The sequence below is a fragment of the Haliotis asinina genome, chromosome 5 (genome assembly GCF_037392515.1).
Source record: "Haliotis asinina isolate JCU_RB_2024 chromosome 5, JCU_Hal_asi_v2, whole genome shotgun sequence".
Lineage (NCBI taxonomy): Eukaryota > Metazoa > Mollusca > Gastropoda > Lepetellida > Haliotidae > Haliotis > Haliotis asinina.
Window position 1 is genome coordinate 7,541,985 of NC_090284.1, and position 13,908 is coordinate 7,555,892.

The 13,908-nt window shown below is 38.5% G+C and overlaps 1 protein-coding gene across 2 annotated transcripts in view; it reads left to right on the forward strand.

Moving 5' to 3' along the window:
- LOC137283735 (voltage-dependent calcium channel gamma-5 subunit-like) overlaps nucleotides 1–5,867 on the forward strand; it is a 39,076-nt gene extending 33,209 nt beyond the window's left edge. For both annotated transcript variants that reach the window (XM_067815401.1, XM_067815402.1), the window contains exon 5: nucleotides 5,153–5,867. In XM_067815401.1, coding sequence (XP_067671502.1) covers nucleotides 5,153–5,460 — 308 coding nt within the window. In that variant the 3' untranslated portion in view covers nucleotides 5,461–5,867. The remainder of the gene's footprint in view (nucleotides 1–5,152) is intronic.
- Nucleotides 5,868–13,908: the final 8,041 nt, after the last annotated feature.

Below are 13,908 nucleotides of genomic sequence, written 5' to 3' on the forward strand. Positions count from 1 at the left end.
ATTAAAATGTAACTCATATCAGGCACCTACCGTTCTGCTTTATGTTGCTTTAATAATGAAAGTGAAAAGTCCTCACAGGATTCTTTTGCTTACATTAAGTGATTACAATAACGCCAAGTATTGTATGGAAGCAGAATTGTCTGACGTCATTTCACTGCTACAGTGATCACGAACATTCTTGGCCTTTTCCCAAATGTAAAATACTAAACGGCAGACGGTAACGTTGTTAAAGGTTCCCTGAAATATTTTGATATCTGCTTCCCACTCCTGGAACAAATTGAAAAAAACCCCACCTTTTCTTATCTTTTTCAAATATCTCTTATAAATACATTCATACTCTTAACTGACAGAAGTCCAAGATACCAACGATGCACAGTCGTGAGCAGTTGGTCAAGAATGATGTAATGTTCCCCAGAAGGTCGCAAGCAGTCTGCCATAATATGCAGGATGTTTTAAAAGTGCGTAGTTTATAATTTGTATAATCATTGATTAGGTGATAGTTATCATGGGTCACATTTCGTATCATATATGTTCAACATATTAGCGGTACGTCTTTTAAGATAGCGCTTTATAGTAGCCTCGAATGAGGCAATGTTTTGTATAAGTATCTGTTTTGACTGGTGGATAACACGAGGCGATCGAGAAGATTCTGAGAGAATACTGATACAGTTACGCTTTGCTGGAATGTTTAAAGAATATTTGTCCGTATAAACAAACGCTGGGTGTTGTGTTGATGCACATACATGTATTACTCTCGGAATTACACTAGAGGTGTGTGCCCCTGCCCGTCATCGTCAGTGTGTCAACATCATCTGACTTGCATTCAAGATTGACACTTTGTGACTAACAGCTCTCTGTGTAAACAAGATTCATTTGGTATATCAGGTCTCACTGTAAATGCCAAGATTCTGGAACATATGATATTTGTGACCCATTACCTTAGACTTGTGACTCAGTTGCATCGTACTAGAAATCTATGTTGTGATTCATTGTAAACCAAAAGTCACTGTGTTCTGCAATCTGATTGGTTGAAAAACATGATCAAATGGTATTAGATTCCCGTAAACTGCAAGACTATTTACTGCGTACTGACACGTAGAAACCTCGCAAACAATTGTTTTGTTGCGTCATCAACAGTGGTGACGTCATTCAAATCATATTGTGACGTAAAGTTAGAATGACGTCACAAATTAGCAACTCAAGATGCTACCATGGGAACCAGCTGAAACGGCCAGCTGATGACATTTCACTGCTGTACTTGTTCTCGATGTAAACGAGTGCAGACAGTAAAACCCTTTGGTTTACTTTTGTGTTTACAATGTCGATAAACATCATGTGTTGGCCAATTTCCGGGAGTTATTGAGTATTTGAAGCACGGGAATATTTCATTTGAAACCTCCGGCTGACGCCGTCGGTTCCAAATGCATTCCCGTGCTTCAAATACTCAACAACACCCGGAAATTGGCCAACACATGATGTTTATCTCCTAATTGTAACTTGCTTGCTCATTGTTTGCTCAATTTATTTATTTGGTTCAAAAGGGATTTCATATACTTTTTGTCAAGGCATTATCAACCGTATCAAGGGGCACGAGAAGCAACTAAAACAGTGTCAGACTAAATTTGTGGATCAGTTACGAAAGGTGTCATTCGTATTTTCGTGTTTGAATACGAGTAATATCGCTTGCAAATTAAACTCTGTTGGACACTGAATTAAAAAATAAAAAACGGTTACAAATACGCAGTTTTACCTTGTAAACACTACGAATATATGCGCCTTGGATACAGTCGGAAATTTGGATGTAGAGATGTGAGAAACATCAAGGCATATATTCTAATTCATGTGATATCGGGAACTGGAAACGATACAATCTTATCGGTTGAAGAATAGGTGATCAGGTCTAATGGGTTCTATGAGCTGGTGTGATGGGATGCTGACACAGAGGTGACGGGTCAAATTTCGAAATTTACATTTTGTAGATGTGTCCCGGTATAAACACATTTGTAGGCAAGACCTGCTCAATGTCATTTTCTGTAAAGCTTTATCACTCATTGGTGAAACAGCACTGAGTTATTTTGCTGGTTGTCGGTATATGTCGACGTTGCCGTATACCAATGACGTGTCAGACGTAGAATGAAATGTATGTTTACAGTTAGATGCACAATCTTGGCACTGTGATCATTATTATAGGGAAAGAAGAGACATGGCTTGATACCGTTCTGCAAGTACCACCCCGAGTAATACTAATCTGTGACTCTACCATATTGGTATGGAAAGCAGCTGAGATGACACCCAATACGAACATGGACCGAACCGTCAAACGATCGCGCCGTTCGACATTAACGTCTAAGAAACACTCATTAGGACGCTATGAATTTCGAGTGGTGAGAAAACATCAGTCCAACATCAGTTCTGCCTGGCATGATTCACAGCTCCAGAGTCTATGATTCAGACTTTTGTGATGTCACATGGAGACTCGAGCACACAACTGCCATCTTTGAAAATGATTTCGCATGCACTCGGTGTTCGTTGCAATGGCTAACTCGTATGAGTGGAGTTAGCGATCGATTTTCTATACTATCGTTCTGACGAATCTCTCAAGCAGTATCGACTCTTCCTTGTTGGTTGATTTGTTTTATAAAATTACTTTGTACGGTAACGTCAAAGAAACCAGTAACGTCAGCTCTCAACCGACATGTGGTAACACCACTTGCACGTCCTGTCCGAGGTCACGTGTCTCATAATTGTTAAAGAGTGTTTTGGAGCCTGCATATAATAGATCTGGGCTTAGATGATAACCCAAGATAAATCACATGCTTCCATTGCATGTCTTACTCATACATTCATGCCTACACACAACCTACATGACCATTACGTCACTGGTAGTGAAACCCAAACAGTCGAAATGTCACTAGCTGAAGCCAACATTATGATATAGTGTTGCAATAGACTCGTGTGTTATCTGTAACACTCCGTAACGTGACAGTCACGTACTTGATGATCCTCTAGCCATCAGGATAATAAACATCGTCCAGATCATACTTGGGTGTATATATGGTTCTTTTGTTTTGAGGAAATACTCCGATCTTATATATGATGTCACATTCTTCTTTGGGAGACATTCAAGCTGGATCAGTAAGGAAGGGTGACAACATATGGATGAACAACGTCTTTATTACAGTGAGAGCAACGTTTCAGTGTAGGTTCTAACACCGTTATAAAGCAAGTGATCCGTGAGCAAGCATCACTAGCCTGCTCACGGTGTTACAACCGACACCGAGACGCTCTCACTGTAATAAAGAAGTTGTCCATTCATATATTGTCATCCTTGCATGCTGTCACATTGAGTGTGGCTTTGCCTGGTATCGATTAGGAACACATTGACTTATTATAGGTTAAATAATGCTTCGGCTTAGGACAACATTCATTTACTCCCTCGTATTGACGAGATTATAGTGATTGCTGATATTGATTTACACAAACAAGTACTGTTACACCGTTGAGAATGTGAAACGCACTACCTTAGTGGTTTGCATGGCGTTTTCATCAACGCCATCGCAATGTATTCATCAAGCCAATTCTTGCAGCTGCCCAAATGACCATATCTCTTGCGCACAGTCACAAACCTGATCAACGACTCGCATTTCATCAATCTACTTCATTCCGTCTGCGAAATGAGTAGATCCTGCCTGTCATATTACAACTCAGCTTATCCCGGGATAATTTACATCCGTAACGAGAAGCGATATTAGTTTAGACAAATTGGTTCGGTCTTGACCGTTTCTTGCACGATACTATAACAACTCATGCATGGGATCTTAGTGATGATTTCAATGTGATAATAAAATAATTAGATTTTCAAACCGTCAGTCACTATTTGGACACTCTTAAAGAGTATCCCCATATAAATGATAATTGTTTTTTTTCAGTCTAAGTGACATTCTGGTCTCGGTGATGTTTCAATCCACAACTTGCATCTACGTAAATTGATCATACTGTCTATTCCAAGAAGATGTCTTTGGACTTAGAGCACCATTCGTCAGACCACCACTTTCATGCGCTAAATGAAACCCTTATTTGGTCCCTAAATACATTTTATACATTCTTGTGTTGTGATAGACACGCATTATGACCTCTTGTTACACATGCAACGAATCATAGAGGGAAACTAAATAGGGCATGCTCCAAGAGAGAATGCACATTTGTACCGTTTATTGATTTCCTTTCAGTAACAGGGAATGGGTGGTCCAGTTTGGGTGTTGTCAAAAGTCTCTTCATTTGTGGGTTTTAATTAGGAGATAAACATCATGTGTTGGCCAATTTCCCGGTGTTATTGAGTATTTGAAGCACGGGAATGCATTTGGAACCGACGGCGTCAGCCGGAAGTTTCAAATGAAATATTCCCGTGCTTCAAATACTCAATTGCAATAACTCCCGGAAATTGGCCAACACATGATGTTTATCGACATTGTAAACACAAAAGTAAACCAAAGGGGTTTTACTGTCTGCACTCGTTTACATCGAGTATGAGTACAGCAGTAAAGTGTCATCAGCTGGCCGTTTCAGCTGGTTCCCATGGTAACGTCTGGAGTTGCTCATTTGTGACGTCATTCTAACTTTACGTCACAATATGATTTGAATGACGTCACCACTGTTGATGACACAACAAAACAATTGTTTACGTGTAAATACGCAGTGAATAGTCTTACAGTTTCCGGGAATCTAATACCATTTGATCATGTTTTTCAACCAATCAGATTACAGAACACAGTGACTTTTGGTTTACAATTAAGATGTAATGATGTTTTGTCAGTGTAAACATGGGAGAAGGATTTCGGAATGTCTGTGCAACTAGTCAAAGTGGATAAACAAACGACGCAATTTTAATACGTATATATCATAAAGGAACCAATTAGTCTATTTTCTGTCTGGAGCAAGTTTATCAGCAGACCGGGTTGATGTGAAGACGTGTAATGAGGTACTGCCTCAAGCTCACAGGCCTATGTTACATTCTGTAAATTATCGTCTTGTCCAAAGAACATTCTGCAATTCTCCCACATTTTCTCAGTGTTTCTTTTGCAGATCGTTTTCCAGTCTTTGTATACATGGTAATCACACACAAACCTTTTCATGCCCATTTTTTATATTACAGGTCTGGTTTTGGCCGTTGGGATAATACTCTTTATATCAGCAATCAACGATGAAGTTGGACATACAACCACAAAGAATTTCCCGTTTTCCTACAGGTATGGGTGGTCCTTCTTCATAGCGGGGCTGTCGTTTATCGCCTCGGAACTGGCTGCTGTCGTCTGCGTTACAATTTTCTTACGCAGGCATTCGAAAATGTCGGATATGATCAAAATAATTCCTGGATTGGAAGAAAAGCTAGACACGGCTTATGACAAGACCGAACAGAAATACCCTGGGCAAGAGGATCACAAAATGCTGTACATGGGCTGATACTTTGATATTGGCCTTCATCTGTGAATGTGGCGCCCGTTTTATAAGACATATGGAGGTTGGGACTGCAATGCGACTTATTTGCAATTGGCGGAAACAAAGCGGCTATATTTGAAATAATTGTTTGAAATTTGTAGAGAAGTATGTTTTGTTCCTTTACGGAGTTACAAGAATGACAATTTGAACGTATATGTAACGTATTTATTGTGTTGAAAGTCTGTTCCAAATGAGTCATTATTGTAGAAAAGTATATAATCATAAATAATTCAATGTCTGAGTCGGTGTTAAATTGTCTGGACTGATTAGATTGCAGATGTACGTTATACTTTTTTTTATCTATGAAACGATAAACGATATTTGTCTGATACATACCCGACATTGTGTTAGACTACCTAAGAAACTGAAAAGAATACTTAATCTGACTCAAATCAAATAACTTACAGCAGTAAGTGTGCAAATTAGATATATATGTACGTCAGTGAGTCAACTGAATCTCGCTATCACCTATCACGTTTAACGCGTAATTGTAAGCTTGTATGAGCTTACCTCTAGATATACGTGGTAACTAATGAACCAGTTGGTGATTTTATAGTGTCTGTTTTATAAATGTCTTTTGCTTGATAACAAGATGATTATAGGCTTAAATAGTGGTCAAATGACATGTTACATGTTTGTATTTGTTATATCGAGTAACTGTTCCGTGACATTTTAATGGTGTTTGATACCATTGTGTAATATGCCATGTTTGCTAAGATACATTTTAAAGGTTTGTTTTTTATATAACATCCCTATTGAAATCGGGGAAAGGTATGATTATGAAGCACGTTATTAACAGCTTTAACTATTAACCGTTTCACCGTTTTGTTTAAATATGTTGATAAAATACATGTATGTGTTATCATTTTCAATGCAAAAGCGGCTGTACAGAAAATCACTTGATATATTTTGGTAGTATATTTTATATTGTAAGTAATAATATTGCGTACCACCTACATGATATTTCATGCAATACATGTGATTTTATATGTGTACATATATGGCTATTTAACCTGTATAATTTATACAGATTCCACCTATCTTGTTACACAGTGTCATACTGTTGAACAAACAAGTCTCATTTCCATAACCGTGGTTGAGCGCATTACCAAAATGTTAAACGTCTGAGAACTTTATTACTTCAAGCTTTCTTGACATTACGTACTCGACATTTAATCACACTGTGGTAATGTGCCGTCATAACTGAATAATACTCATTACAGTGACATAATAGACAATGCCTAGGACATAACCGTACATATTACATATGAATGGACGGTTTCTACGAATTGTATCCGGCATGCCTGTTAAAAGCGATAACGCCATTTCCAGGAATGTATCATTTGGTCAAAAGGCACAGAACGGGAACGAAGATTCGTGCATATTACTAGCGGTCCAGATTATAAAGTGGACACTTTGTCGGTGGCTTGGTTCATTTTATTAAATGTGTATACAAAACGCACATATTCACTTATTGCAATTACGTTTGCCCGTTAATGAATATGTTCTCACAAATCTTTGTTAAGGTCCATTATCCGTAAAAGTATGTTTTGTTAATATATGCTTTCCATAAGACGTAAGGAATGTAAAATGTTTTCATATGGCTGTCTGCAGCTAACGTGGTGGGCATGGCAACACCGCCTTATACTTTGGTTGTTCAGATGGGTTATGTACTTGGTTAAACAATGTTTTGATTAGTGTAATTAGCAACACATCATTAGCGACGAATAATGATATTACGTTTTATGTATGTTAGCAATTACCTCAGTTATCCAGCGTAAATGCATTACATATCTCTGTCATAAAGTTTATAAAAACATCATTGTCACATCACTGTGTCACAGACTCGGCATCTGTTAGAGAAACAGACTTTGGATGCAGATGAAAACGTTGTATTTTCATAAAATGGTGAAGATTAAACTGGGTAATAGAGAATGTTCATAGGATCACGTTGTGTTTGTCGCCTGGGGAGGTTGCACTTTCCACGCACATATTTGTGACATGTGTTGTATATTTACCGTTATGAGAACAGCTGATTCTTGTGGATGATGCAATATTGGTCTACCTTTGTAAGTCACAACCCTTATGGCGGAGATACAACTTACCTGTGTGTTTGACTGGATATTGAATAATATTTACGTGTGGATTATAATTTGTTACTTTGGTCACTGATGCTTGATCAGACGCTTTTAACGTTTTGATTTTATCGCCATTCATGTACCATGTGATAAAGGCAACAGTTTGTACTGAAACGTGTTGTTATTCTCACTGAACGATAAACCTTAATGGGCTTAAACTTAAAGTCTTGGCTAATTGCGTTATCATTACTGCCGAATAAGTGACGTAAATACTTTAAACAACATGTTCTGGCTGGCCTCGTCAGTGGCTTGATTTTGTCCTCTTGAAACCACTGCCAAATGCTGTATGCTTTCTTGCTCATTGCCTGCAGTCAGTAAACGGGTCTGGGGAAGTGCTACCTCCATCTTTAACAATAATAACGGGTAATACTACTCCTTTTGAATATATTACTGATCAGCTTTAATGTGGTAAAATCACATATTCCTTTCATGGTGTTGGTTTGGTTAGAATAATGATTATTAATAAAGGTGACGGTTACCCATGTTGTTCTAATGTTATTGCTGAATAAAGAGCAACCAGTATACTAACTGTACTAAGGGAATGCAATTATCGATACAATAAGGGAAATACCGATTTAGCCAACATATTATGCATTCATTACTGAAACATCAGCGCCCACAGACTAATTACGAAAGGTGTGTGTGCTTTGTGTATGAAATCATGTAAAGATAAACTTTACCTCTTATAAGACGTTTTAAAGGGTATAGTTGTGATTCTGTGATTGTTTGGTACTCTATGTAACATTAATGACTGTATTTAGTTATACCATGTACGTTCCGTCCCATGCATTTTGATTTGCTGGCAGTTTTCTCTGGAGTGCGGTTTTCATGGTAAAGCCGGTTACAATAGTGTTACATATAAAGCTCTAATTTGTCAACCAATACATTTCAAAGTATTGAACAATGATAAAGTTTGTGCATAGTTGTACTACCTGAATTGCGCCGTGTAGATATGTCAGATGTTGAAACATTTGTTGTGTGCACTAGTTAAGGCATTTGTAGGACTGTTAGAAGTTTTACAGAGCAGTATTAAATTTTTGCTTGTATGTTGACTTCCTGCTTTTTATATAGAAGTGCAATTATTAAACATGTTTTCAATTTTCTTGGCATTTGTGTTTTTCTATATCAAGGGTTTCGGTGGTGTCCATACATGAACAGAAGAGCACCAGTTGGGTGTGCTTGTCATTACTCTTTTATTAATGTTTGATTCTCTCCAGAAATTATCGATACACCTGGATATGAATTCGGAGAAAATGATACAGTTTTATCTAAGCCGGTGAGCGTTCTTATTGCAAGTGCCCTCACCTTCAGCTGGTACACTGTGATGCTTCTTACTCTTTACAGCGGATCGTTGCAGTTGCTGCTGTAGAGTTCGAGGACAAACCTACTACAAGGACGTCCAACCCTTAGAACACCTTTCACACTGACCATGGAATCAGGTGCTCACACAGCCTCATTGGGAGGTTCACCATCCCAGTGGATTAGAAACGTACTCACGTTTATTGATAGTCCATCCAATGGTGTAGTGGGTCGAGATCGTGCAACAGCTCACACTTTTAGTTGAAAACAGAACGATGAAGTAGTAGGCCAACTGAAAATGATATCAAATTCCTATTTCTAATAAGCTTGCCAAAGGAACAAGAAGCAGTCATGAAACGTTGTTGTAGACAATGAAAAAGCTGCCTGCTCGCAATGTTTGTCAAAGCTATCATGATATATTTTTGTAGCAATGTTGTGTTTGCTTCATAATACAATATTGAGCTGTCTGGTGCTATCTGTCTGGTGTTGTTGCCAACACAAACAATGTGTCATGTGGACTGGCGTTTCAGCCTGGTAGCAGCTTTATTAAGAAAATCCAGAAACGTTACAAAATCGCCAAAAGAAACAATTGTAACATGACATTGTCAAAGAATGAATAGCAAAGGAACTTGACTTTTTTTATAGCGAGAAACCGAGTTTCATTTACCATTGTGTGTCAAGGGATGAACAGTTATTAGTTTCCACATATCCGAAGCAATCTGTTTTGCGATTCGGAGCACACAGTTATCATTTATCTATGATTCCGACTCAAGTAATGAGGATATCAGGTGTTTCAGCATATCCTGACTCATCGCTGGTACCTTCACAGACATAGAGGAGGATAAGTCCGTTGCTAAGTGAATAAAACACACCAACACATGCAATAGGTCCACAGAGAGTTGGACAGCATTTTCATCGTTGGTGAGTGAAAAATATGGAATATTATGAAAGCTTTACCCCTGATCAAATATCATTTGAGAAACCGTAATACTTGAAACCGTCCTTGATTGTAATTACTGAAAAGAATGTCGACACCACTATGCTCGACATGAAAGACTGGCTCATGGAATATAAATGTGTGGAGTCTTTTGTTCACATTTATCTGTAAAACCAACGGCTATGTGTTTTTTCTACTGGATTCCTTCATTATTTCTTGTCCTAATGGGTGCCTGAATCTCAATTTAAAAATTTTAGCCAAGATACATTGTTTTCGGGTTCAGAATGATAATGAGACAAATCCATACGCAGGAAGCACACCTGTCCTCCCGTGACTGTATCATGAATTATTGATATTCTCCAAAACAAGGCGTTGTGCAAGTTTTCTTTTTGTCCACATTGTTGTCAAGAAATAGTGTTATAAATGCCTTCCTTACATCTACATTCCACCCACGTCCTGGTAAGACATTGACAACAGATTAACTCAGATGCAGATAAATTGGTTTATCCATTTGAAATTAATCTCGGTATAGCATACCAACTATCGTGTATATTTATTCCTTATCAATGATTATTCATATGGACCCGTGAAGGTCCGGGTTAGAAGTGATCCTCAGTAACCCATGCTTGTCGTATGAGGCGACTGACGGGATCAGGTGGTCAGGCTCGCTGACTTGGTTGGCCCGTGTCATCCTCTCCCGAATGCGCAGAACAATACTCATGCTGTTGATCACTGGATTGTTTGGTCAAGAGTCGGTTATTTCCAGACGGCTTTCATATTGTCGGGGTATTGTGAGTGCGGCGTAAAACTGAACTCACTCACTCACTCAGTCCTATTTGTATATGTGAGGGTTGCGCGCTGGTTCTGGACAATAACCCAGAGTGTCAAGTTTTTGAGTGTCTCAGGTGACAAACTCAAAACTAATTTCACGTGACCAAAATACGATGCCTTGAAATCAACTCTTTGCACCATTAACGCATCATCTTGATTGAACAAGCTCGAAATAACATTCATTTATTGAACAACAACTACTTGGTTGTTGTTTCCAACTGGTATTCTCGTTGCATAGCGATCAACGTTATCGTGTGTGATTATACTCTTTAAGTAACGAATATTTAAGCATCGCCTAATACGCTCTTCGTTCTCGCTATCAAGTGGAATATCGAGTTTTGATTTGACGAAAAGCTGACACAAAAATGTTAAGGTTATTATATTAGCATAAATATAAAACAAAAATCAATAAATCAACAAATATTTAGTGATTGATGATAAACGGTTTTATGACAGCAACAATCAAATATGATGAATCGTGGTTAATAAGCTCTGGCAGATGTCAACAGTAAAGCCCTTCAGTCCGCTCCCTCCTTCAAAGGATTGACGGAAAGTAACTGTCTGAAGTAGTCTTTCTCTTTCTATATCATGCACATATTCTTAGAACATACACACACGCACGCACACATGCGCGCACGCACACATGCGCGCACGCACACATACGTGCACGCACACACACACCATCCCCGAAAATAATTGGATCATATATTTTTAGCAGTCGTAATAAGGAATCATGGTGGACGTCATTTGTGTTACTGTGTCTTCAGTGTTGTCTTTCCAATGTCCACTTGTGCAAAATGTATGCTCAGTATAATGGTAACCTCCGAGTGAGATACAGTTTGGGATTGCCTTGTGAACTTACTCGGTCAAGTGAGCTTTTCTGCATATAGAACATCACTGTTCCTCTCTACATCCACAACAGACTATGTCATCATACAAAGCCAACGGATGTACAATGCATGGTTAAACTATCGGATAAATTTGAAACCCTCAAACCAATGTAATGGCTTCATATTTGTCATACCTTAAAAAGTGGGTACAGTATCAATGTTTCAAAATAAGGAGAACATGGCATGTTCGGAAACCGATACATGGTATTTAATAGCATCGTACTTTGAACCATACACGCTGTCTGTTAACATGGAGGGTGACATGAAGGATAGTTGAACTTTTCACGTCATGCGTATCTCATTGAGCAGTCCCGTTAAAACTGAAATAGACAATGGAAGGATGATACACGACATGGCAAAATAAATGTTCATATATTGTCTCACTGATTTTACGGTCAAACTCACATGTACATCAAGTTGCCAACGCTTAAGGTATAACCAATACAGTGGCCTCTGAGATGTATGTAGATGTCATCACCTGCTCGAATCAATATGATACACTACATGTAAGCGCATGTAAGCTAATATAATGTGTATAATGTGTGTTACACTGTATTGCTACTTCATATGAAATATGCTGCAGATTATGTTCCCAAGCATGTTGTGTATATATTCTATGGAACAGGTTCAGCCACTTACCTTGTTTTATCCATACGTTTTATGCATATATGAAAACCATTTAACTAATTTTAATTTTCTACTCTTACTTACAAAAAAATAGACACATTTTGATAGACCGTATATGTAAATATACATGTTCTGCAAACTGTCTAATGAATGCAACCACAATACTCGACTTCATGCTGTTTTGTGGTACAGTCAAGAAGAATAATATAGCAATGTCACGAGTTTTATATTATAGGCTTCCAAGGCACACGTTGATAGCACGATGAACGATGAAAATTGTAATGAAACACAATTAAAGAGGGGAAGAGCATACATTGCACGTCGATTACAAAAGGCTGAACGTACATGGTTCCTATTCTGCAGCCACTCTTGTCTGTCCAAGTGGTCAGTAAACGTAAATGTTGCATCGCCGTGTACTTGAGCATCTACGATTGGCCGGGTTGCTAACAAGGAACGGTATCGGTTTTTCTGACACTTCTGATGAGTTTACTTTTCAAAACTTTAATCTAAGTGCCATACATGATAGAAGGATTTATCGATTTTATTCCCGAAAGAACTGATAGATTTGACACCTGTTTCTGAATTCCGCTGAAATATGTATCCCACGTTACACTAAACGAAAAGCTTAACGTCTGACTGATACCAAAAATACATGTTGTGTAATGCAATGCAATACAATGCTGTGACCTTTGTCGAACAACTTCTTAGCGAGAGTCACACGATGCGCTTTTAAATCTTGATAACGAACAGACTCGATATATTTTCCGACATAAAGGGAAGACTCCTATTGTAACGATGAAATCAGACCTTTTGTCACACAACCATGAACTCGGGGATAGTTTGGGGGTCATTCTGAATCAGTATTGATAGATATAGATATAACACAGTTGATGTAGTCTCACTGATCAATCTTTTCCAAGGTCAAGGGGGTTCATCAGTTGAAGTGTTTTGGCTATTTCATGGCTGTTGAACCCTGAAGATCCGGATTATATTTGAACTTCTGTAAATCATGCTTGTCGTAAGTGAGTGAGTTTAGTTTTACGACGCACTCAGCAATATTCCAGCTATATGGCAGCGGTCTGTAAATAATCGAGTCTGGACCAGACAATACAGTGGTCAACAACATGAGCGTCGATCTGTGCATTTGGGAACCGATGACATGTGTCAACCAAGTCAGCAAGTCTGACCACCCGATCCCGTTAGTCGCTTCTTACGACAAGCATGGGTTGCTGAAGGCCTATTCTACCCCGGGACCTTGTCGTAAGAGGGATGCTTGTCAGGATCAGGTCATTAGACTCGCTGACTTGGTTCACATATGTCATCGTTTCCCACTCGCCCAGATCGATGCTCAGGTTGTTGACTATTGGATTGTCTGGTCTGGATTGTCTGCTCAGTGCGGCAAATTCACTCACTCATAACAATAAACTATAACAGATCATCAAAATGCCTAATGATTAAGTTAATCTTTGAACTGTTTTCGCAGATATTATCAATGGGGAAATCCAACATTTCAAATATTGCATTCTCAGTACATGTAAGCTGGCTTATGTATTCATTGAATCTCTTAGGAACAAATGCCCCATGAGTATTTCCATCTATTTGTCTGAAGGATTGGCACGTGGTTTATATAGTTGAAAAATGCAATGTTCTGACCGAACTGAACGTTTCGTTCAAGCAAATGGTTTTTAAG